Genomic DNA, 27,426 nt, shown 5'->3' with positions numbered 1-27,426 from the left:
CCTTACTAAGGCTTTATAAAGCGGTACCAATACTTCACGTGACTCATCTACCTTCCCACATGGTCCGTGGTTTTACAAATTATTTGCCGGTGCATTGTGTGCTCTCAATATACTATGTAAAACCAATGCAGAAACTCCCAAACAGCATGGCTCTGACCCGGTAGAAATTATGAAAGCTGTCTCACCAGCCCCATCTATGCCTTAGAAGGGGTGATCTGTAACACCGTATGTTATGGACATAGAGCAAGCACAAGTCACTTGGAGCGCCTCTCTCCTGCACTTTATGAAAATTACGGACCTCCGAAATCTGGAATATGGAAAAAGAATTGTCTATGCAGTAGCCGTGTCCATCCTCTTTCTTACCTCTTCCGAGCTAGCTTTCTCCTGCTTGAGGCGCCGCACCATATCTGCCTGCTTCCTCAGCGCCTCTTCCTCAGCCATGACGACGACACAACTTGCCGACGGTAAAAATAAAAATTAAAAAAAAGGGAGAAAGGAAAAAGCCGCCAGTCACCCTCCTCACCCGCAGTCTGAATTTATTCTCTTCTCCCCTTACGCATGCGTACTGCTTTGTATTGAGGCAGCTAAATCTGCCCACACTGCCTAAGTCAGTGTGCTGCGGGGGTGAGATTGGACGAGCAGGAGCCGAATGATGCAAGAGAAGCGAGCGAAGAGAGGAAGTGACGTTACTGCGCTTGATTCCCCTTCTTTCTCGGGGTGTTTCCGTTTTTCTCCCGGTAGAAGCCTTCGCCTTAAAAGTTGTTAACCTCTGCTCAGAAATAAGCTCCTTTGAAGCCAGGAAGCCATACGTTTAGGATCGGTTAATCTTAAAACACATTTATAGAAGAAAAGTGCAGTATTTGCACATTTCCGTAAGTCATTTAATCACAATGAAGGTACATAACACTCTGCCATAATATAGTTTATTGGCTTTAGATTAGTGTGTTGTGTTATCTCATGCAGTTGCGATTATTTCAGGCAAACAAGGCTTAGTGTAATCTATGAATCCAGAAGGGCCGTTTGGTGAGCAATTACTTGTCTGGTGTCAGAACTTCATATGAAACCACCATAAGCTAGGGGTAAGGAGGATTGCCCAAAGGCAGAAGTGGGCTGCAGCAAAACCCCCAAAGTATCCCAAACTAGCATCAATTGATTTAAAACATCCATTTTACTTTTGTAACTTCAGAACAAAAATTCCAAAATAATTTGGTTTGTCTTAACCTTACTACATTAGTACCTTATCTACTACATTAAGAGGAAATATATAAGATGCAGATTTTTTAAAAGTTACTTTAATACAATTCTAAATATCTTGGTTCTCTTGTGAAGGTGATAGAATAAAAGTTCATACACAAAGCTCCATGTCTACCAAATATCTTTTTTGTTGTTTCTCCTCTAGGGTAACCACAGAGTCTTTCAAGGTTAATTTTACTTATTAATTTGGGAAATAAGTGATTAAGGAGAAACGTACAGAACTTCAAGCCACAACAAATGAAGAATTAGTATGTTGAACTCCTTTGTAGTGTCAAATGTGTATGCTCCTTTGATTGAGGCATTATCTACTAAGAATATTGTGGAATACGTACGTAATGACAACTATGAAGGAGAAGACTTAACGATAGCCGGGCTCAGCAAGATGTTCCTGGAGAGTGTAAAATTTACACTTACCAATTAGAAGCTTGTAGTAATACATGTCTTCCTCAACAAAACTTGTTCTCAGGCAATGCCTTTAATTTAAGAGCTGTGGTAGTGCAATGGTTAGTGTGCTGTATTAGCATACTCCAAACCCTCGCAACTGATTGGTCCAGACGGACAGCGACCTGATTGGTCGAAACTCCGGCCGTGATTGGAGCGCTAAGAATCTACCGCGATTGGCTGTGCCGATCGCGGGAGATTCAAAGCGCTGCCATTGGCCGCCGAGCCGCGAGCCAGCCCTATATGAAGGGCTGCCGCGGCTTGGATTCTTCAGACTATTCCTATTCTAAATAAAGAGCTGAACTCACTAGAATGGTCTCGTGTCTCCTTCGACCCGATCCACCTCAGATCTAACACTGGCGACGAAGGTGGGATCGTGAGACAAAGAGACCACCCAGCACGTGGCGAGGCGGCACACAGCAGCAAGCAGCATGGCCGGCATCAACTCGCCACCCGCACTCTTCAATCCCGCTACCGAGGACTGGGAATCCTATACCAATAGGTTCCAGATGTTCCTCAAGTGTAGCAATCTTAAAGATGCCAACGGTCACAAGAAACGGGCCGTATTCCTCGCACACTGCGGGCTGGCAGTGTTTAAGATGGCCAAGGCCTTGGCCAAGCCAGAGGACGTCAAGACCATGGAATGGGGCGAACTTGAGCCCCTGCTACGAAGCCACTACGCTCCCATCGTGCCCATCCGCATCCGGCGGCACGAGTTCTACAGGCGGGACCAGCGCGAGGGCGAAGGGCTTGGCGACTTCATAGCGGCCCTACGAGATTTGGGCGGCCTGTGCGAGTTCGCCGATCTGGATGAGGCCCTGCGAGACCGCGTCGTCCTGGGACTCCGAGACCCCATCCTCCAGAGCCGCATCATGGCGAAGGGCGACATCTCCCTCGCCGACGCGCTCACCGAGGTATCCGCGGCTGAAGCGGCCAAGAAATCGGCGGCTCGGATGAGGCAATCGAGCATCACGCCACGAACAGCGACCAGCGAGACGACACCGAACCCCGAGAAGCGACCCGAGATCGACCACCGGGATGCAACCACACACCACGGCGACATTGACTCCTTCTCAGGAACCGAGGACGAGGAGGAGGAAATCCACCGTTTGCAAGCAGCACGAGGGCGACGGGAACCCCAAGGTCGTAAGTCGAGGTTCCAGTGCGCCGGCTGCGGAGGCGATCACCCCGCTCAGACTGCCGGTTCCTCGATGCCGTTTGCCGGCAGTGCGAGAAACGGGGGCACATCGCCAAGGTGTGCAGAAATAAAAGACACTACAGCCCGCGGCGACGAGATGGCAGCCCTCACAGGCAAGAGAACACCCCCACCAGATACCGAGACCGCCAGACGGAGAGCCGTTGGAGCCAAGAGGGTCGGAACAGGCGGCTCAACGAGGCAAGGCAAAGGGAGGAAACACACCAGACCGTCATCGTCGGCCATTCCTCCACAAGAGACGCCAGAAAGGTATACGTGACGGTGGGGATAGAAGACCAGCCATGCGACATGGAGGTGGACTCCGGGTCCTCCCTCTCCATGGTCTCATGGCACACCATCAAGCGCCTGGTTCCCTCCATCCGCAGAAAAGAATTGGAAGACCAAACACTAACCCTCAAAGACTACCAGGGAAACCGCATCCCTGTAGTTGGCAGAGGCCATTTTAAAGTCACCTTCAAGAACCACACAAGTGCTACCCTGACCATCGCCGACCGGGATCGGCCGAGCCTATTGGGACTACAGTGGTTCGCACCCCTAGGCATTGAAGTAACCGGAATCCACCGCACCACAGAGTCGGACTGGGAAGCGGCGCTCGTGGAGGACTTCCGGGAAGTTTTCGATGACAGCCTAGGCAAGTACCGGGGGTCCCCTATTTCTTTTAACATAGACCCGAGCATCGCACCAATCCACCTTAAACCCAGACGGGTGCCATTTGCACTCAAGCCCAAGATCGATGAGCAGCTAGATAAGCTCATCGCGCAAGGGGTACTGGAGCCAACTGATCACGCCAGGTGGGAGACCCCCATAGTCACCCCCATCAAGCCAGATGGGTCCGTGAGAATTTGTGGGGACTATAAGGCCACCCTAAACCACGCGCTCCAGCAAAGCGCATACCCCGTCCCAGTAGTGCAGCACCTTCTGCACTCACTGAGGGGAGGCCGAATCTTTGCCAAACTCGACCTGGCACAAGCCTACCAGCAACTGCCGGTCGACACCGCAACCGCCGAAGCCCAAACCATCGTAACACACCGGGGGGCTTTCCGTTGCAACCGGCTCCAGTTTGGAGTCAGCGTAGCACCCGGGGTCTTCCAAAGCCTCATGGAAAGACTCTTCCAGGGCATAGAGGGGGTGGTGCCCTATTTTGACGAGGTACTAGTGGCCGCAAGAAACGAAAGGCAACTAGAAGCCGGCTGAGGGAGGTACTGAAGAAATTCAGAGACTCGGGGCTCAAAGTCAAGAAAGGGAAGTGCCAGCTAAGGGCTGAGAGGGTCGAATTCCTAGGGTACCTCCTAGACAAACAAGGGATTCACCCCACGGAGAAGAAACTGAGAGCCATAAGGGAAGCGCCGCGACCCAAAAACAAAACGGAACTGCAGGCTTTCTTGGGACTGTTAAACTTTTACAATGTCTTCCTACCTCAAAAGGTGACCGTCGCGGAACCGTTGCATAGGCTGTTAGATAAAACAGCCACCTGGACCTGGGGAGCACGGGAGGAGAGCGCTTTCAATAACACAAATAAACTGCTAACATCTGACGCGGTACTAATCCAGTACAGCGAGACCCTGCCATTGATGGTAACGTGCGACGCATCGCCTTTTGGGATCGGCGCCATCCTCAGCCACCAGCTACCAGACGGGAGGGAAGCACCCATCGCCTTCTCATCAAGGACACTTTCAAAACCGGAGCGGAACTACAGCCAGCTCGACAAGGAGGCCCTAGCAGTCGTCGCCGGCATCAAGAAATTCCACGAATACCTTTACGGTAGGACTTTTACAATCATTACGGACCACAAGCCGCTGCTAGGGATCCTGGCAGGAAATAAGGCCACACCGAACATTCTATCATCAAGGATGACAAGGTGGTCTGAGTTCCTGTCAGCATACAACTACCAGCTGATTCACCGACCTGGGAAGGACATCACCCACGCAGACGCCCTGAGCCGTTCACCCTTGCCCGACCTAGAAGACGACCCGGCACCCACGACAGAGGTATTTCAAATAGAGACAATGCCCAACCCACTAGTGACCGCGCCAGACATTGCCAGAGAAACAAATAAAGACAAGCGGCTGGCGCGAGTCCTAAGCTGGGTTGGAAAAGGATGGCCGGAAGGGGACAGGGACGAACTATTCAGACCCTTCAGAAACAGACAAACTGAACTTTTTACCGAGAAGGGCTGTATACTGTGGGGGGACAGAGTGGTAATCCCAGAAACATTACAAGAAAGGGTATTGGGGATGCTGCATGAGAGGCACCCAGGGATGGTCAAGATGAAAAGCCTGGCCAGAAGCTATGCATGGTGGCCAGGCATGGACAAACAAATCGAAACCTGGGTAGCCAAATGCAAACAATGCCAAGAGGCCAGACCCAGTCCTCCCGCCGCCCCAATACACGAATGGGAAACACCAAGAGGACCGTGGTCTCGGATTCACATAGACTTCGCGGGGCCGACCAAGGGGCACATGTATCTCATCACAGTAGATGCTTACTCCAACTGGCTGGAGATAAGCACCATGAAATCAACCACAACGGAGGCGGTAATAAGAAAACTGGGCAAACTCTTTGCCACACACGGCCTGCCAGATATAATAGTGTCTGACAACGGCCCCCAGTTCACCGCACTAGCGTTTGAACAATTTCTGGCAAGCCTGGGCATACGCCATGCATTAACCGCGCCGGCAAACCCGGCGGCGAACGGACGAGTGGAACGCATGGTCCAATACACAAAAAAAGCCATACAGAAAATAGAAACAACCAACATACAGGATAAAATTAATAAGATGCTCCTCATCCAACATATTACACCGAGCGCAACCACAAATAGAAGCCCGGCAGAACTAATGATGGGCAGAAAACTACGATCAACACTAGATAGAATGCACCCCACATACACCCCTGACAAACCCCCGGGTTCCTCCAGCAAGCACAGAAAATTCAACATAGGTGATGCCGTATACGCAAAAAACCTGTCGGGGGAACCACTCTGGATACCAGCAACGATCACCCAAATAACCGGCCCCGTATCATACCGGCTAGAAACAAGCGACGGGAAACACTGGAAACGGCACATTAACCAACTAAGGTCCAGAATAGCTAACAACCATACACCCGATCAAGAAACTAGAAGGGGGGGGAAACGGAAAGCGTTAAAGAAAAAGGGAACCCCCTAGCGCAAGTCGAACAACCCCCACCCGGAACAAATAACCCACAAATAAACCAGTCCTACTCACCAGTAAACGAGGGACCAACCGAACAGGCAACCCCAGAATCGTCACCAGGATGGAGCAGCCAGGCCAGCACAACCAGCCGGGAAAGATCCCGCGGGAACAGCAGAGACGGCAGCTCAACCAGCCCGGGTAGACCGGGAGGGAGCTACCAAGAAAGGCCCAGCCCGACCTTCCAGGCGGTTCCATCCCTGGGAACCAGAGCGACAGAAAGGCCTCCGAACCGGTCGACAACCAAACAAGAACTGATCTGCGCAGGTCAACTAGACAGGTACGAAGCCCCGCCTACCTGCGCGACTACGTCACGACGCACCAACAGACGAAACCAAGAGGGGAGGGGTGTGCTGTATTAGCATACTCCAAACCCTCGCAACTGATTGGTTCAGACGGACAGCAACCTGATTGGTCGAAACTCCGGCCGTGATTGGAGCGCTAAGAATCTACCGCGATTGGCTGTGCCGATTCAAAGATTCAAAGCGCTGCCATTGGCCGCCGAGCCGCGAGCCAGCCCTATATGAAGGGCTGCCGCGGCTTGGATTCTTCAGACTATTCCTATTCTAAATAAAGAGCTGAACTCACTAGAATGGTCTCGTGTCTCCTTCGACCCGATCCACCTCAGATCTAACAGTTAGAATGGAAGTTAACTCACTGCTCACTCCAAGAGTTCTATTCTGAGTGGTTCAGCCTTCCATCCTTCTGAGCTTGGTAAAATGAGGATATGTTGACTCTATAAACTGCTTAGAGAGGGCTGTAAAGCACCATGAAGTAGTATACAAGTCTAAGTGCTACTGCTTTCTTGGAGTCTATATCTTTGTTATTTACCAAAATTAAGAACAGAAGCTCTCCTATTACTGTATCAAAAAAGAAAAAATGTTGTCGCTATTCCTAATGCTACTTTGCCAACCTTTTGTGAAAGGTGTCTTGACTCTTAGCACTAAATGAGCTGAGCAAACCTAGGGCCAATTCATAGAAGAAAATATTTGTTGCTCAATGTTGAACTGTGTATCACCAATGCTCTAAGCTTGGTTGTTTTCTTGCAGACATTTCATTAGCATTGATCACGTTATCTAATTTGGTAATGAACTATCTGCAAGAAAACAACCAAGTTCAGAGAGCACCAGGAACCCAAGCGTTAGAGCCAATTGCATGCAGTTGAGCATTTACTTCTGCAACCTGTTACTGAAACTTGCTTTCTGTTTTTCAGACAGGTGATTCTAACTATATCAGGGGTCCCCAAATTTGGCAACTTTAAGACTTAAGCTTTGCTGGCTGAGGAATTTTGGGAGTTGGTCCACAAGTCTTAAAGTTGTCAAGTTTGGGGACCTCTGAGCTATATGAGTAAACATAACCTAGAAAGATGGGAGAATAAAAGACGGAATATACTTTCCCTGGCTTGTTTAAAAGCCAATCCTACCAAACTGAGTTTGCCATATGTGAAGCAACTGCATAGCCCTCTTCAAATTTGCGCACAATTTTAAAAATGGTAAACTAGAAATGAAGCAGATTCAAGAAAGGATCCTATAAGAGATTCCTCATATGTCACATTGTCATCCCAAAGACCTGGCTCTGTAAGTACCTTATAAATACCTAAGCAATCTATCATTGCTACGGTCCCTGGATGGCATTTAGTGGTACTGTCTGGTCTTATATGAGTCTGAACTAAGGTATAATGTTCAATATAAACAAAGCATTTATTAGTACTCAGAAAATATGCCTCTTGACCGGTTAGGGCAGGGGTCTTCAAACTTGACAGCTTTAAGACTTGTGGACTCCCAGAATTCCTCCTCCAGTCATGTTAGCTCAGGAATAGGGCTAATCCTACCTTTGTTGGATCTTGGACGAGCGTATTTGCTTATGAATAGAGCTAGCTATCTCTTTATCTCTTAAGTGCTGACATCCACTGAAAACTATTAAGAAAAGTGGGAGTTGCTTTTCAAGAACATGTTTCTCCATTTCTCATCCAGGGAAATATAATATTCTGCCTTTTTAATATTTCTCAAAATTCATTCTTCTAGGAGAGGGGTAGGTGCTAACTTTCTATAGTTACATGCATTAATTTTTTATATAGTTTTACTGTAATTTTGCTGTTGTCATCATTGATCAAATAAATTGAAAAAACAGATCTGTGGAAATACACTAGGAAGATGATTATTGATCAAATAAATGTATGTGTTCTAGTTCCTTTTATACCAGAAAGTATAAGGAAGATCTTAAAATTAGGCTGATAGTTTGAGCTTCGAGCTTGGCAATTTGGTTGCAAACATTTAGTTACCATTTGAGGGGACATCGACAGTGCATTTTGAATTCAAAATGCACTAACGATGTCATCTCAAATGGTGACGAAATGTTTGCAACCAAATTGCCAAGCTTGGAGCTCAAACCAACAGCTTAACTACCAACCTGAGCTACTAATATTCAAACACATTTCAGTCTTAAAATTATTTAGCATGAAAACAATAAGTGGCTACAAGGAGAAAAGGAATTCTGCAGTTTTCTGCTGGTTGTAAAGAAACAGGTGACAAGATTATAGAAGCTGTTGGCCCTTCCAGTTTGCGAGGCTTCGGCAGCGGCAGGGATTTACGATCCAGCGTGATCCCTGCCAAGCTCACTGCCAAGGTTCCCCCGATCCGTTTGGATCTGGGGGATATAGCTGCCCTGTAGGGGCAGCTGAAGACAGGGGATCTGGAAAGGGGGTAAGGGGTGTCGTAGACCCCCTCCCCAGCCAGCAAAACCCCCTTTTCCCGAGGCGGAGGAGCGGCGGTCAGCAATGGCCGCCATGAAGAAACCTGCAAACGGATAAGATTGTGCAGGAGGAAGAAAATCGGGGAAATCGTGAGAGTTGTTTCTGGACCGGGATAAAGTTGCCAAGGGATAAGAAAGTTTCCTGGGGCTTGAAAATTGCTACGGAGAAGTTGCTACATTGTTTCCAGAAAGTGTTACAAGCGGCGCACAGAATTTTAAAAGGGAAAGTTTTTTTTTTTTTTCCTTCACTCTCCTTCCTAACGTGACAGCGGATGGAACAACAAGAGAAATCTGAAAATCTAGGTAATTAAATACTGAAGAGATAAGGATTTCTGAATGATTTTTTTTTAAAAAGACTTAAAAAATTTTTTTTTGCTGTGAGTGGGAAGGGAGAGGGAAAAATTGGATTAGAATTTGAAAATAAGGAGAAGACTGCCTGGATTTTTAAAGAGCTATAAATACTAACAAGGCTTCTGAAAGATATATATTAAATGGAACTTTGTGATCAAACTCCAATCCCAGAAAGAGAAAGTGCTTAAAAGAATTAACCTACTTGGATTGCTTGGTGATTTTACCACTTTTGAGAATTATTTCTGATTAAAAGCACTTGGGTGGTTGCTTGGGAAAACTTTTTCTCTTTATAATGGCATTACTTGTGGACAGATTGAAATTTTTATATCAAAAATATGAAAAAGAAAAGCAAGAAGGGAAGGACGTTTTTGATACTCTTTTTCAGTATTTAGAAATGGCGGTCTACACTTATGTAAAATTGAATGGACAACAGGATGACTGGGACAAAGAAGAAGCCATTTTTGATGAACAAGTGACTTTGGCTGGGGAAGGAAAGGAGAAAGAGAAAAAGGGAAAAGAGACTTTAAGACCTATAAAAGCAATCAAAAAAGAGAAAAAACAAGATGAAAAAGAGATATTATGTTAGAAGACAACAGAAAGGAGGAAAGCAGAGAAAAAGGGAGGTGGAGAGGCAAAGGGGTAAAGAGGACAGAGAGAAGAATAAGCAAGGGAGAAAGGGGACGAGAAGCCTCAATAGTAGAGAGCAAGATGTAAAGAAACAAAAGTTTTTTAGAGATAATGGGTAAACTTTATTGATAAAGGGATTCTAAAGGTACATAAGATTGTTTTTTATATTTGTATTTAGAAATAATTTTAGAAAGTTGGAAATAATGTGTAATTTAAAGTGTGATAAAATGTTTAATATAACTTAGTGAAACTTGTCTTAAGAAAAGGGGAACATTTCATGAAATAAGGATTTGAGATATGATGGGGGGGGAATAATTGTGGAAAATATAAGTATTCCCAAAAGGCATGTTATTTAATTGAAATGGATAAAATGGTTAAGATATAAAGGAGTTGGAGAGAAAGATACAAATGAATGTCAATATTAATTAGATTGTGTTATTTTAGTGGAAATTTTTTTTTTTGAAAGGAGAGATTTGAAGTAGGAGAAGCAGGAATACCTTAATGAAATAATGATTTAAAATATGTGATGTGGGGGGGGGGGGGGATAATCATGGAAAGTAGGTGCTCCCACAAAAGTATGTTAATTAATTGAAAAGTAATGTGCTAAGTGTTTATGATATAAAAGAATATGAATATTAATGAATATATTAGTATTGGTATTGATAATATTGTATAATTTTAGAATGTACCAAACAGAATCCCAATGTAAGTTAGGTATTTTATATTAAGTATTATAAATGTAGGGGAAAGAGGTAAAGGCGTCATACTCCAATTAGTGTACAGGAGAAGCTTTTTTTTAAAGAAGAAAGATAAATCGATAGCTGGAAATAAACAGACAAAGATTAATAAATATTATGATTTGAATTGAGATGAGATAAATAAAATAAAATTAAGAGAATCTAAGAGAGAGAAAGAATCTATATAAAAATTGAAAATGGTAATAAGATATGGAATGGCATATAAAATGAATATGAATTTGAGTTGGTGTCTGTACAAAGAGTTTTGACCCGGGATTAAGCAACTTTCAGAAAAGATGTTTTTTTTTAATGTTTATATGTTTTGTGTTCTTATGTGTTTATGTTTGAATGAGCTAATAAAACCTTGGAGAAAGGTTAGAAAAGGACAATGGAGAGAAAGATAGAAGAAAATAAAGCAAGTTAGAAAGGGAAAATATGTGATTGTAAGGAAATGTGTTAATGTTGTAAAACTTTCAAATAATTTTTAGAAATTTTTAGAAAAAAGGTTTTATGTTTATCTTGTATGTTTTGTATGCTTTTAAAAATTAATAAAATTTGTTTTAAAAAAAAAGATTATAGAAGCTGTTGCAAAGGCATATATATAAATCATAATCTCCAGATGACTGTAGCCTCCAACAGCTTTAGCAACATGATCCAAGATGAGCTGTAATTGAAGCATCTGGATGGCCATAATTTCCGTGATGTGAAGAACAATTAGCCAAATCTTGGCATAGGCAGATTTTGGATAATCAGTGATATAAAATCAAAAGCAATGTCCCTCATATAAGTGAAGCCACAATGTTTTAATTTATTGTATTTGGAGAAAAATTAATAAAAATGAAGAAAGAAAACCGTATGTTAAGTCTACTTTAGGGTCTGCAACATATTTTCCCTATTTCCTGTTATTTGTGTTTTAGTTATGGGGATTGGTGGCTTGGGTTAGGATTAGTGCCTTGGCTCTGGGTCCTTCAGATAGCCATTCCTGCACCGGGAATTCACCAAATTGGGTGAATAGAGATCTGTGGAAAGATGCAGTTGCTTTAAAGAGGTGCATGTTTGCACCAATCAGAAGTGCTCATAGCTTACTCTATGCTTTCTTTACTTGTACAATGAAGAGCAAATTTCCTCTAATTGGTTTTTTTAATTTCATACAATAGCCAGGGCTTTGATAGTATCACTGACTACGGAAACATGAAAACACCTCAATTACATTCCAAAATCATTTGGGACCATCTGGCACAGACCATTTAACTGATGCAATGCATCTACAGATAATTATACAATTGATCCATTTACGACTAAGTATGGCAAGTGCATAAAACAGAACAAAAGATCTACAATATTTATTACTGCATGTCTAGAGCCAGATATTAATTAGGCAAAGCTATGTGATTTGAGCAGAGGTCATGATCACACTCTGAGGGAGATGGGTGATTTACAAATATGAAATATAAATAAGTAAAATCTAGACATTCAATAAGCATGTCCTTGTAATATTTTTCAACTGTGTCTCCATGATATTGCCTTCATCCCAACATAGAATTTAAAAGAAACTTTATCTAGAACAAAATTTTGAAATTTTTCACTTTCATTAAACAAATAGCAATTTTGGAAACATGACTTACAACCAAACACAGCATTCATTCTTCCCTTTTTCTGTTGACTATTTTGAGTTAAGAGAAGCTGCTTGACATTTTAAACTGCAGAGCAATATGTAACTGGATATATAGACCCCCAATGATGTTGCTTGATAGGTGCGTGTATGGTGGGAGGAAGATACCTCTACTGTACTTCTCTTACCTACAGGTGAAACTCAAATATTAGAATATCGTGCAAAAATTCATTTATTTCAATAATGCAACTTAAAAGGTGAACCTAATATATGAGATAGACTCATTACATGCAAAGCAAAATAGTTCAAGCCGTGAAGTGTCATAATTGAGATGATTATGGTTTACAGCTTATGCAAACCCCACATCCATAATCTCAGAAAATTAGAATATTACATGCAATCAATAAAACAAGGATTGTACATAGAACAATATCGAACCTCTGTCAAGTATAAGCATGCATATGTACTCAGTACTTGGTTTGGGCCCCTTTTGCAGCAATTGCCTCAATGTGGCGTGGCATGGAAGCTATCAGCATGTGGCACTGCTGAGGTGTTATGGAAGACCAGGATGCTTCAATAGTGGCCTTCAGCTCTTCTGCATTGTTCAGACTCATGTCTCTCATCTTTCTCTTGGCAATGCCCCATAGATTCTCTATGGGGTTCAGGTCAGGTGAGTTTGCTGGCTAATCAAGCACAGTAATCCCACGGTCATTGAACCAGGTTTTGGTGCTTTTGGCAGTGTGGGCAGGTGGCCAAGTCCTACTGGAAAATGAAGTCAGCATCCCCATAAAGCTCGTCTGCGGAAGGAAGCATGAAGTACTCCAAAATCTCCTGGTAGACGGCTGCGTTGACCCTGGACTTAATGAAGCACAATGGACCAACACCAGCAGATGACATGGCTCCCCAAATCAACAGACTGGAAACTTCACACTAGATTTCAAGCATCTTGCAGTGTGTGCCTCTCCATTCTTCCTTGAGACTCTGGGTCCTTGGTTTCCAAATGAGATGCAAAAGTTGCTCTCATCAGAAAAGAGGACTTTGGACCACTGAGCAACAGACCAGTTCTGTTTTTCTTTAGCCCAGGTAAGACGCTTCGGACGTTGTTTGTTGTTCAGGAGTGGCTTGACAAGAGGAATACATTTGAAGTCCATGTCCAGGATCCGTCTGTGTGTGGTGGCTCTTGATGCACTGACTCCAGCCTCAGTCCACTCCTTGTGAAAGTCCCCAACACTTTTGAATGGCCTTTTCCTGACAATCCTCTCCAGGCTGCGGTCATCCCTGCTGCTTGTGCACTTTTTTCTTCCACACTTTTCCCTTCCACATAACTTTCTATTAAAGTGCTTTGATGCAGCACTTTGGGAACATCCAACTTCTTTTGCAATTACCTTTTGAGGCTTTCCCTCCTTATGGAGGGTGTCAATGATGGTTTTCTGCACAACTGTCAGGTCAGCAGTCTTTCCCATGATTGTGCTTCCTACTGAACCAGACTGAGAGATCATTTAAAGGCTCAGGAACCCTTTGCAAGTGTTATGGCTTTAATTAGCTGATTAGTGTGGGACACTTTGAACCTAGAATATTGGACCTTTTCACAATATTCTAATTTTCTGAGATTGTGGATTTGGGGTTTTCATGAGCCATAATCATCTCAATTATGACACTTCACGGCTTGAACTATCTTGCTTTGCATGTAATAAGTCTATCTCATATATTAGGTTCACCTTTTAAGTTGCATTAATGAACTTTTGCACGATATTCTAATTTTTCGAGTTTCACCTGTATTTGCTAGAGTTAAGGAAAAATGCTATGTTCATAGTGATCGTTCCTGTGTGCAAGCTGGCAGTTGCCATTTCTTAGGTTGGTAAAACTGCTGATCATCATTATGCAATGGGATAGGCAATTGTTATGTATCTACCTCTTTCATTTTGGTACCTATTCCTAGACCAGGGGTGTCAAACTGGATTTCTTTGAGGGACGGATCAGCATTGTAGTTCTCGGCGGGGTGGCCAAGGGGGAGATGGGACAGGCCCCTCCTGCAGCACCCTGCCAGCCAAAATGGGATGCGGGGGAGATGTGTGAGGCCCACCCGTAACCCATTTTCAGTCTGGATGGAATCCTGCAGCACCCTGTTGGCCAAAACAGGATGCAGGGGGGCCACATGAGCCCTCCCGGTGTCCCATTTTCGGCCTGGAGGGGCTCCTGTAGCACCTTATGTGACAAAATGGTGTGCCTCATATAGTCCCCCGGTGCCCTGTTTTGGCTGGCAGAGTTTGCAGGAGGCTGTCCAGGCCAAAAACGGGGCACAGGGAACCTTGCACGCCCTCTGTATCCCGTTTTGACTTCCAGAGGCACCGTGGGCCAGTCCTTTGCTATTCCAGGCTGGCCCGTGAGTCACATTTAAGCACCCCACAGGCCTTGAGTTTGACACCCCTGTCCTAGACTGTGTCCTGCACCATTTTGTGAACATCAGGTCACTTTCCAATAAATTTTTTACAACATAACCACTGACCAAATCCAACTCATTTTTGCCAACTCTTTATTAAAACCATACTACTTCAACATTGTCTTAATCTTAGTTATTAACATTTGTTAGATTTATAACCCACATATTTGTACAACCCAAGGCGCATAGTACACAATACTTTTACATCCTGTTTTCCACAAACTTCCATCCTGTGAGATGAGGTGGGCTAAGAGAAAGCAACTGCCCCAAAGTCAGCCAACTAGTTTCCATGCCTAAGGTAAGACTGGAATTCATAGTCTCCCATCTAGCAGTTTATTAAAATGGCTCTGTACTTACTTTACTTGCATCTTTTCAGTTTTCCTTCCACCCCAATATCGTCAACCCCTCCTTCTTTATATGAAGCTAAACTATGCTGTTTCCTAGTGTGAGTATGTCAGGCCTTCAAGGCACACCAGCTCAAAAACAGGCATGGCAGTGATTCTGTGAATGCTCTTTGTTAAGAGTAAGATAGAATAATATAATCTTGAAAGCTTGTCTCAGATTCTCTCTGCCCCATCTTATACTAAACAAAATCATTATGAGTTTCCTTCTATCTCAGGCCTGTGTAATTTTTTTCTACCATTCCCCAATAATTTCTTTCTTACCCCTACCTTCCCCCCCAATATTTATCTCATACCTTACCCAAGGTCAGTCCTAAATTCCTTTATGGCAAGTTAACAATCCATAGGAGACCACAACTGAATATAAGCTGTTACAGATATACTTGTTGGTTGTGTAGTCAAGTGGCAACAGGGAGTGTGATCAGATTAGCACTTATTGATCAGTTGAGCCTGATGAAGTAATGACCCCTCTTCTACCATCCCAGAGCATTCTCTTCCAGATCCATTCTGTTTGTGGAGTTGGAAAACTGGGCTGAAACATTATATCCTACATCTTGCAGATCAGCTCTGGGAAATGGTGAGTAAAAGCATGAGAATTATTTCAAAAGAAGTACCTTTTGAAGAATGAAACTCTCTTATTTTATCATCACATCTGTTGAGACACTTGATTTTGACAGATGGCTTAACCAGCATGGGTGAAGAGCTCTTTCAAAACTCTGCATGTCTGCAAAACAGGCTACTACAGATACTGAGTTTTGCCAGATGGCTAAACCAATGAGTCAGAAACATTTATCAATCATTCACAAATCTATCAGCACTGGTTTACAACTGTGTGGTTAGCTGCAGATTCGGGAATTGACATGCAAATCAGATTAGGAATGTACGCGGAGAACATAATGACAATAACAGCAAAGCTAATTCTTTTTAAAAGGCCAGCATACTTAAGGCTATGTACACAGCGATAGTGGATAAAAAAAGTACAATGACACGAATCGAGTTCTATAAATCTTGGTTTGTGTGACTAAAATGTGAAATATTATTTTATTACAAAAAAAGGAAAGAAATATTGAACAACTCCAGGTGCTTCACAAGCCTGCAGTATTTCATAAGAGCATATATAAGCGTATAAGTCCACCTTAGGAGCAGTATAAAATGTCAATTACATGAAATTAAGTATTGTATTTTTCCAATCTTCTCTTGATCTCCTCTATAAAATTCTCTTGAGGAATATTAACCTAAAAAACAGATAATAGAGACTTGATTAGTGCAACTCGTCAAAATAAAATATCTTTACTGTGAAAAACTGAATTGCAAACATGATCTCAGTGGTGTTCAAACAGCTCTAGGGAAGATTATTTCAGAGCAACAGTTTCAAATTGACTCCATTAAATACCAACACCAACCTCTTTTCTAGTCACAACATCCCGAAGTTTCACTATTCCATCATTCAGTTCTTGTTCTCCAACTATGATTGCCAGTGGGATTCCTGTTTCTTCACAATATTGCAGTTGTTCCAGTAGTCTGGGATTTTTTTTATATAACATCTCTGCCTGAAAAATGTTGATAAGAAATGGAAAGATAAATACTGACATCAATAAGATATAGTAAAAAATGATCGGCTCAGAAAATTATTTAAGACATTTAGTAAAAAACTAAGAGATATTTTTCATCAAACTGAAGACTGCATAGAGCAATAGCAATAGCACTTATATACTGCTCTATAGTAGTTTACAGCACTCTCAGAGCAGCTTACAATGTAAGCATATTGCTCCCAACAATCTGGATCCTAATTTTATCAAACTTGGAAGGGTGGAAGGCTGATTCAATCTCGAGCTGGTCAAGATCGAACCCTTAATGTGTGGGTAGAGTTAGCTTGCAGTACTGCATTCTAACCATTGCACCACCACAGCTTTTATAACCATCTTACTTACCCCTTTTGGATCTTACGAATATTTGCAAAACTTTGCCACTGTATATTAAAGCTTTGTATGAATACTATGTAAATAGTATTATGTAATTATAATAATATATATAGTTTGGGTGAACAAATAGCAATGTTTCTTTTATTTCATAAATTCAATAGGTGATCTGGCAATGTGGAAAAAGTTTTATCTCCCTAGTTCAATCAATACAATTAAAGAAATAGCAGGCATCACTTTTGTGAGAACTTCATTTGACATTCAAAGTTGATTTGGGCCAGTGTTACCTTATAAATATCTTATAGATTTAACTCCTCTCAGTACTGTAGGCTTCTCGTCACACAAATGAGGCATGCCATGTCCTGCTCTAAAGAAATTTCTGAAGACCTTCACAAAAAATGTTAATTGATGCTTATCAATCTGGTGAAGGTTATAAAACTAGTCTGAGACATAGTCTTGAAATAGAGAAGATATGGACAATAGTGAATCTCCCCAAAGAAAAGTGCTGAATAAAAACAGGATTCAAAGGGAATAAGAAAGCAAAATCCAGTGTCCATTGAAAAGAATATTGATGCTCATCTGAAATTTGTCGCCCCAAAAACCCAATAAACAAAACAAAACAACACACCTGGATTAGTCTCCAGAACTATTGACAGATGAGTTAAATATGAAACTTTTGGAGCCACATGAGTCTTATGCTGGTAGAAACCCAAGACTGCTTTTAAGTCAGTGTTAAAATTTATAAGGGAGTTAGATGAGGAATTAGACTTAGACTGTGAAACTAACTATAGATTACTCTCACATAATATCTTCATAAATACTCTCCTGTTGTGAGAGAGGATCTTGTGATGCTCTGATGAAGTTAAGAGCTATGCTGATGATAATATATTCTAGCAGAAGAGTCACACATGTCAGGCAGGTCTTAGAAAAAGAGCCACAGTATGTGTATTCATTGAGCCACTTAATATTGTAAAAAAACAGAAAAAGAATACTATACTGGATTGGGTTGTGCTGACAATATGATACACTATTGGAATTAACACATCCGTTTGGACAAAAAAAAACAAGAAAAACTAATGACATCACCACACATTACATCTCCATATTGATACTGACAGATTATAATAACCCCACAGAAATATAGTCAGAGTTTTAAGTGAAGCTGTTGAAGAAAGGTATTAATTAGCTTATTACATAAAAGACAGCCAAGAACAAATATCAATGCAAGTAAAAAATTGGAACTTACTGAAACAAAACATAAATTTTGATAATACAATAAAAAGATGAATAGAATGCTAGCAAGGAAAAGCATTTCATGGTCAATTTCTACAAAGAATAAAGGGGAAAATGGATAAAGATAAAACCTGACAATGGCTTACAACTGGTTCATTAAAAAAGAAGTGGTTTTGGCTGCTTAAGAGCAAGCTATTCAACTTAATACAATCAAAGCCCGAATTGAAAAATCATCAAATAATTCAAAGTGCAGATTGTGCAAAGATAAAAAGAAACAGTAGATCATATACTTGTGCAAGAACATTGTAAAAACTGATTACAAATAATGACATAACAATTGTCAAAATGATTCAGTGGAACATCATATACCAATAATGAAAAATTGATGGAAACACAAAGTTAAAAGAGGAAAACAAGCAAGTTAAAATATTGTGGGATTTCCACATATGAATTGATAAAATATTGGCTCATAACACAGTGCATTTAACTGAGGTTGAAAAGAGGAAAGTATGGGTAATTGATGTAGTAATATCAGGATACAGTAGAATACAAGATAAAGAATTAAAGCTCACAAAACATCAAAATCTAGAACTTGAAAGATTATGGTCTTAGTAGTTATCTTTGTACTGGGTGTCATGTCAAAAAATGTTGGACAGCACTTAGAAAATCTGCACATTGATAAAATTTCTATCAATCAATTACAAGAAGCCACACTGCATTGATTCGCAAATGTACTAACAATATATTATGACATCCTAGGCTCTTGGGAAGAGCTTAATGTGTACAAAGCCCAACACTAGCTAAAAAACTGCCAGCCGTGATTTCATATTTTTTTTTTTTTGTATATAATTATAACAGGTGCCTTGGATGCAATTCTAAAACATCTGGAACACCACTTGAAATCATTGGTGTTGATAAAATCACCCTCAGTCAACTGTAACTTACAGCCTATGACAATACCCTTAACATCACATAACATCTGCCCCTCCCAAGTCCTCAAAAACTTGATAGGTAGACAAAACTGCCAAACCCAGTCTAAACTTCTGTCTGACTATGTAATCAACTATAATACTGTATATTAATGTTATATATTAATGGTGGTTAGACTGCAATATTGCAGGCTAACTCTGCTGACTGTTAGTAGTTCAATCCTGATGGGCTCAATGTTGATACAGACTTCCATTCTTATGAGGTCAGTAAAATGACCCAGATTTTTGGGGACAACTCTGTAAAACTGCTTAGAGAGGGCTATAAAGCATTAATAAGCAGTAAAACTCATATACTGCTATTGCTATATGCCACCAATTCTCAGTGACTCTGGGCAGTTTATAATTGTTAGAAACATTTCAGAACAAAAAGCAACAGAAAACCCACAAATAAAAGAAGAAGATAGAACAAGAGCAATAGCAAAAAAAAAAAAAAAAAAATGCCTCCGGGGTCCCAAAAGATGGCATTGTTTGATCAATAGAACCTGAACAATACCAATCCTGCTAAATCAGGGGTGTCAAACTCAATTTCACTGAAGGCCGCATCAGGGCTGTGGTTGACCTTGGGGGACTGGGCAGTCATGACCGACTGGGTGTGGCTAATTCGATGGGCATGGCTAGTTTGATGCCACTCCCCAAACTGCTGGCATGTTTCCTTTTTGCATTGGGTATATTGGGCCAAAGCCCGACTGGTCCAATGTTTCCTCTTCACATTGGGTAGACCGGGCTAAAGTCAGGCTGGCCCAATTTTCCCCCTTCGCATTGGATAGACCAGGACAGCCCCGCAGGCCAGATCTGACCACATTGCGGGCCTCATCTGGCCTGCAGGCCTTGCGTTTGACACCCCTGTGCTAGATTGAAGTAGCTGAGCAGATAGTGTGGTGCAGTAATAAATCAGCTTCAAAAGTTTCGGTACAGGCCAGGCCTCACGTAGGCTGAAAGCGTACCAGGAACAAAAAACATCAATCAACAACACGTCATCATGGGCTAATAACTGGAATGCAGGCGCTGACTGGCTACTTTGTACCTACTAAACTGACCATCTAACACTGTGATTTGCTGCTACTATGTGTCCACTAATATTTCTACTCATGTAACATAATGATTGGATAGAGTTCACCGCTTGTGACGTATCACTATGTGTTTTTAATAAAAGAGCTTCCCGAGCTCGTGATCGGGGCAGCTCACCCGAGATAGAACCAGCCTGGTGTCTTTCTTGATGCATTCGACCACCCAGTGAGAAGCCTTCCTAATGCGGAGCAAAGCCGCATCTGGTGACCCCGATGTGATCCGTTAAAAGAAACGGGTGCGTCTGTCTTCGACCGCCTATCTCACCCGGCAGGACGAGCCAGTTGCAACCCAGGGACGCCATCTCGTGTCACGGATCCCTCCCCAGGAATCTTCTGCAAAGAAGACATCCTCCCTTCAGGTGAGTATGGGCGGACAGTTCTCCAAAGCGCAGATAGCACATTTGCAGGAATTAGCACAATTAACGAAGAGCTCAATTCTTATTCTTAGGAATCAGGGCAAAACGCTCCCGGTTCCAACAAAGAAGGACCTTATCACCCTTTTGACTTACATTTACATACAATGTCCGGCTTATCCGGAGAAAGGGTCCTTGAAAGTCTCCACATGGCAACGTTTGGGTGACTATTTTCATAATAATCCCAGAGCTCCGCCAAAGATTCTGACCACATGGCGAATAATCATGGAATGTTTAAAAATCCATAGTTTAGCACTGACCAAAGCCCCCTCCCCTAAGGAGGGTCCTCCTCCCTATACAGCTGAAACCAAAACAAAGGACGCTCTCCCGTTAGAAGCTTCCTCCCCCACTGCTCCTGAACCCATGAGTCCTCCTAAATCATATCCAGTGGAGGATCAAACACCCATGGGAGCGATCGCACAAGCCATGGCACAGGGACGCAAGGAGGGCTCTCTTACCCTAGAAGAGCTCTCTCTTTGTCCCGTTGAATATATAGGGGATGGAGCCGGAAATGTGGTGCCTAGACTTGAACCTTTACCCATGAAATTAATCAGAGATTTAAAACAAGCCGTGGCCATGTACGGCATCCAGGCACCATATGTCAGAGGCTTCATTAACACCATCAGCACCTCCTTTTTTATGTTACCCCAAGATTGGAAAGATCTTTTCCGTATGGTACTGACGGGACCGCAGTATGTTGTTTGGGAGTCAGACTTTCGCACCGAAGCTGAGAAATTTGCCCACGATCGTGGCGCAGCCGCGAGAGCGGATCAAATCTTCGGTATGGGCCGATTTACGGACTTATCAGCTCAGGCGACTCTCCCACAACGTACCCTTGCCACTATCAGTATCATAGCGGTCAAAGCCCTTGACAAAGTCGATGATCCTACCTCTGGCATCGTAGGATCTTTTTCAAAAATCACTCAAGGCTCACATCAGCCTTATGCTGAGTTCATAGAGGAACTTCAGAAGGCCATTCATAGACAAATCTCAAATGAAGAAGCCCGTAAGGAGCTTCTGTTGAAACTGGCCGTTGAAAATGCAAATGAGGATTGCAAGAGGATTCTGCAGCCTCTATCTGCCCGAGGAGGGGCTTCCCTCTCGGACTATCTAAAGGCTTGCAGAATCGTGGGAACTGTCTCCTACAATATGGTGCATCTGGCCATGGCCTTGCAACAAGCAAATTCTCAAAACAGGCCGGCCGGAAACTGCTTCAATTGTGGGAAGCCAGGCCACTTCAAAGCACAATGCAGAGCCAGGGACAATATACAAAACAACACCAAGCCTAAAACAATATGCCCAAGGTGCAAGAAAGGGTACCACTGGGCAAATCAGTGTCGCAGCAGCACTCCTCAGCCACAGGGAAACTAGAAGAGGGGCAATCAGCCAGCCCCGCTCCAAAGGCAGACTCCATATCTTTCCAACTAATTGCCTCCGAAGATATGGAAATCGACATCCCAGGCACTGTGTACTTTCTTCCCACACGCCTGAAAACAATCCCTCCTGCCATGACGCCCCTCATAATTTATCCCATCCGGGACCTCATGGCAAAGGGAATCATCATCTCCGTTTCTGAGAGATTCCGATGACTTTTCCTCAGTGGCCATGGTGGTAATTGGAAATACTCCCACCAAATTTAGCAAGGGAGAACTAGTAGCAACCGCTGTTCCGGTACCTGTTAAAACGGCTGATGCTTGGGCATTTACTGTCCATCAAACGGTGGAACATGCCAGGCCTGTATTACAATTCACAATCCGTGACAAAGTCTTTTCGGGTCTCTTAGATACTGGAGCTGACGTGTCATCCGAACGGCTGAGTGGCCGGACGATTGGCCCTTGGAAACTGCCCCAGCCGTTCGGGGAGTGGGAGGAGTTCAGCACGCCCACCGTAGCAAACACTGGCTACCGGTGAGTTCCTCTGATATTTCTCGCATTGCCTACCTCCAACCCTTGGTTCTTCCGCTACATACTAACCTGTGGGGCCGTGATCTTATGTCTCAACTTAACGCAAAACTCATTATCGACTAATGGAATCTTTTGCTAGAACTCCACTGCGGCTACAATTAAAAACCACAGAACCTGTTTGGATAGACCAATGGCCCCTCACGATAGACAAACTAGAGGCCCTGCAATCACTTGTCCAGGACCAAATTGTCAAAGGGCACGTTGAACCATCTGTCAGCCCATATAACACCCCCATTTTTGTCATAAAGAAAAAGTCAGGAAAATGGAGGCTCTTGCATGATCTAAGAGCCGTGAATGCAATAATAAAACCAATGGGGGCGTTACAATGTGGTCTTCCAAATCCCAACATCATCCCTGAAAAATTTGATCTCATGGTTATTGATTTAAAGGACTGCTTTTTTTCTATCCCCTTGCATGAACAAGATCGCGCCTTATTCGCTTTTACACTGCCTCGCTTAAACAACTCCTCTCCCTCCTCCCACTTTCAGTGGAAAGTCCTACCTCAAGGTATGCTCAATAGCCCCACCATGTGTCAACACTATGTCAATAATGTCTTGCTACGCTATCGTTCTGCTTTTCCACAATTTCTGGTGTATCACTACATGGACAATATCCTTGTTGCCGCTCCCGGGCCACCGGGTACGGTGTTCACTTCATTTTCCTTCTTAAAAGCCGTTCTTGCAAAAGGAGGTTTGCACATAACACCTGAAAAGGTACAAGTACTAACTCCGTACGCATATCTGGGCTATAAAATGCTTTCAACCACTGCCTATCCTTCACTCCCCTCTCTGTCTCTGCCTTCTCAACCCACCCTGGTTCAACTTCAGCAATATCTGGGTACTGTAAACTGGGCTCGACCTTTCCTGTCTTTAACCACTGATATTCTTTCTCCATTGTTTGAAGCCCTTACCTGGGGGGAAAAGCCTGCTGACATAATATCCTTGCAGCAACCTCAGCTTCAAGCAATAACTCAAATAGAAGAGAATATCCGAAAAATATGGGTAGACAGAGCTGCTGTCAATACTCCTCTAGATATGGTCATTTTAGCCACCCTGAGACTTATGACCGCAGCAGTAACTCAAAAGGACCAAAAACTTCACATCATAGAGTGGATCCATCTTTCCCATATGCCACGATGCTCCATCACTTCCAAATCAGCTCAATTGGCTCAATTGATCATAAAAGGCAGGAGCCGTGCAAAATTACTTATGGGAATAGATGTCTCCACACTTTTTATCCCTTTTTCGCTACAAATATGGGAATCTCTATTCCAAAACTCCCAGGAAATTCAATTTGCCTTAGCCGACTGGCCTGGACTAGTTTCCTGCCACCCACCCGCTGATCCACGTTTTCAAATCATTCGGACAATACCCATCTCTTTCTCCTCTCCCATCAGCAAAGGACCTTTGGTCAATGCCTTGACTATATTTGCTGATGGCAGTAGGGAACGAGAGGCATGCGCTTGGCAAAGGGATGGGGTGTGGCACACCAAAACCACCCCTGTGCAGACATTACCACAAAGGGCTAAGCTTGCTGCAACCATATTAGTCCTCCAGAATTTTAACGAACCCCTCAACTTGATCTTAGATAGCCTATATGTTACCCAAATAGTCTCTACTATTCACGATTCTTACCTCTCTCCCGCTATTGATAAAAACTTTCTCTCTTTTTGTTACATTGCAACACCTTGTTGCACAGCGCCAGCACCCCCCCTTTGTAGCACACATTCGTAGCCACCAACCCTTCCCGGGAATCCTCCAGGAAGGCAATGATGTGGCTGATCAAGCGGCTGCAGGTATCATGACCTCACACACATTAACTCCTTGGGAGAGCCATTCATACTTCCATCAAAACACTAAAGCTCTCATGAAACACTTCAACCTTACTATGGCCGAAGCTTCAGCCATTAGACAGCAATGCCCCACCTGCAGTCAACAAGCCCATTCCATTCCCTTAGGGGTAAATCCCCGCGGGTTGAAAGCCTGTGAAATATGGCAGATGGACGTTACTCAGTTTCCTCTGTTTGCCCCCTGGAAGTATCTGCATGTCACAATTGATACTTATTCAGGGTTTATAATGGCGACCCCGCAAAGAGGAGAAGCCTCCAAACATGTCATCAACCATTGCATTCGCACCTTTGCATCGTTGGGACGCCCAAATGAAATAAAAACAGATAATGGTCCTGCATACACTAGCACAGCTATGTCAGAATTTTGCACTAAGTGGCAAATTACCCACAAATTTGGGATCCCTTATAATAGTCAAGGACAAGCCCTGGTAGATAGAGCTAACCTAACGCTAAAAACAGCGTTAGAACGACATTTGATCAAAGGGAAAAAAAACCTTGGCCTCCCGGCGATGCAAGACACCCTTAATCTCTGTCTTTATACACTTAACTTCCTCAATCTCTCAGGCACCCCTGCTATGACGGCAGTGGAGCGACATTTTTCCTCCCCCCCTTCCCCTGATTCTCCCAAACCACAGGTATACTACCGCCAACTGCCAGACCCTACTTGGAAGGGCCCTGCTGGTCTCCTCACCTGGGGTCGCGGCTACGCAGCTATCCAGCTTCCAGATCGTGTCCTGTGGGTTCCTGGACGACACGTCAGACCATACCACCCCAAGGCAGAAAAATCACCACCTGCAGACATATCAACATGATTCGTCTCGTTGCCTTGCCGATCCTCTTCCTCCTTCTTGCCGCACATGCTTCCAAGGTCTCCATTCCGTCTCGAGTGACGTACTTTACGCCAGGTACTCCCCTCCTGCTGACCTGCACCGCGTCTGGGGACATCTTTCCCCCCTATCTCAGATGGTCGACACTCCCTCAGCCATGGCTCCATATCTCCAGCAATGCTTCTTTCCAGATCAACACCTTTGAACACCCTCCTCGGACTACACTCCTCATACTTCGTCCTACTGCAACCGCCTATTATTGCTCCGGTCGATGCCTCCATGATTCCATACGTAACATCTATGACTCCTGGACAGTCCTCAGACCCCGTTCACCTCATCGTCATCACAGACAATTCGCGAATCAGCCTGACATTCATGTTCAGGCCCCCCCCCTTTCTACATCGGGTTAAGAGATCACAGAATCCCACCAGCGTGTCAGATGGCTGCGCCCCCTGCCTGATCAAAACCACACAAGCAGGCTTCATTCAACTAACTCTCATCTACCATACCCAACAACTGCAGAAGTGCCTTCCTACTGGAAAAACTTGCCAAAAAAAACCGGAACCATGTATCATCTATGTAAGATGAACTCAAAAACCATTTGCTACAATCCCAAAATGGCTGTACGTCTCAACATTACTTTATGGGCAGGACTTCCAAGAACCTCCAGCAGATCTGATCCTGAGGGGGAGGGAAAACTTTATTACCTAAATCACACCACCGTGCTCAAGGATGGTACTAACCCAATTGTTTTAACCTTTGATGTTTGTATTGCTTGTTCTAAACCAGGGGGATATTCATGCGGGTCGGTTGACTGGAAAACAACGTACGCCCACAACCATAAATATTTGTGTCCTACACCCATTATCTGGGCCATAGGGAACCCCAACCAGTGGATCCCTTGTGGAGGTTCCATCGAATGCTCAGGTTGGTCTTGTGTCTGTGATTATACCGGGGGAGGGTACTCAGGCTGCAATCATCTGTCACATTTCAAACGAATATCAGGGTCTACCACAGACAATAAGGTAGAAATCACCATCTCCAGACAACACCCTGTCTTGGATACTTATGGTATAGGGATTGATGGCACAGGATCGGATACAAACACTTACATTACCATAACAACCGAAATAATATATGAAGGTAAGGAAACATCGTTGGGATGGTCGGTATATAATAATTTGAGGAAATTAGATAAAGCCCGATACCAGTGTTATTGCAAAACAACTTGCAATAACCAATTGTTTTGTCTGTGGGGGAACCACCACAGGAGAACAGTGGCCGTGGCAAGCCTTAGAAGCCTCGCCATCACTGTTCAACAACATGTCTTCTATAGGAAACATAACAGCTAGAACAGTTTCCGATCCACTTATCTGGACAATTACCACCAACTTAATTGGTAGAAACTGCTTTTCCCGAAATGGGTCCACTCCAGTAGGACACCTCCTTTGCTTAGGTACATGGGATAACTCCTACCAGACTTGGACAGCACCTGACAATGCTACCACCACACCTGCTAAATTCAACACCTCCCTCCTCCCTTATCTCAATGACACAACATCTTCCCAAATTTGGACAGCCCCAAATAATATGTATTGGATTTGTGGTAACCTAGCCTATCCGTCCCTTCCAGCAGATTGGCAAGGATCATGTGTATTGGGGTGGATAAGACCTTCCTTTTTCCTCCTACCGATCTCCATTAGGCAAGAACTAGGCATCCCTGTGTATGATACATTATCCCGCAAGAAAAGAGACACCGATAATGCCTTTGCAGGCTTCCCCTGTCAATCAGAATATACAGGGGATACCTGGACCTAACCCCCATATATATGATTAATAGAATTATTCGTTTACAAGCTGTTTTAGATTTAGCTGGCCAACGAATAGACAAGGCTCTAAACACTCTAGCAACTGCTACAGACAAATTACGCTCAGCTGTGTACCAAAATCGCTTAGCTTTAGATTACATACTAGCCAAAGAAGGAGGGGTATGTGGTAGGTTCAATCTCACGAATTGTTGTCTTCAAATTGATAAAGTAGGCAAAGTAGTAGCACAATTAACAACTGAGATGCGACAATTAACCTATAATCCTGATCAAGTATGGCAAGGTATTAATCTTAAA

General features: G+C 43.5%; 1 protein-coding gene and 1 long non-coding RNA gene across 8 annotated transcripts in view; both read right to left on the bottom strand.

The window, feature by feature from the left end:
• Nucleotides 1-14,717: 14,717 nt before the first annotated feature.
• Nucleotides 14,718-27,426, bottom strand: part of LOC113415272 (histidine--tRNA ligase, cytoplasmic-like) — a 33,531-nt gene continuing 20,822 nt past the window's right edge. For 6 of the 7 annotated variants that reach the window (XM_087961017.1, XM_087961018.1, XM_026672601.2 and 3 more), the window contains exons 13-14: nt 16,446-16,592; nt 14,718-16,277 (exon numbers count right to left, since the gene is read on the bottom strand). In XM_087961017.1, coding sequence (XP_087817143.1) covers nt 16,212-16,277; nt 16,446-16,592 — 213 coding nt within the window. In that variant the 3' untranslated portion in view covers nt 14,718-16,211. The remainder of the gene's footprint in view (nt 16,278-16,445; nt 16,593-27,426) is intronic. The other variant, XM_087961019.1, reaches the window with a different exon arrangement.
• On the bottom strand, nt 26,671-27,215 carry LOC148131374 (uncharacterized). The gene is made up of 2 exons (XR_015748358.1): nt 27,123-27,215; nt 26,671-27,078 (listed from the first exon to the last, which is right to left on the bottom strand). It is a non-coding gene; the product is annotated as an uncharacterized LOC148131374 (long non-coding RNA).

This window comes from Notechis scutatus, chromosome 3 (genome assembly GCF_049901735.1).
Source record: "Notechis scutatus isolate UNSWTSFEM ecotype Mainland chromosome 3, rNotScu1.2, whole genome shotgun sequence".
In the NCBI taxonomy this organism is placed as follows: Eukaryota; Metazoa; Chordata; class Lepidosauria; order Squamata; family Elapidae; genus Notechis; species Notechis scutatus.
This window is presented reverse-complemented; position numbering and strand designations above follow the sequence as displayed.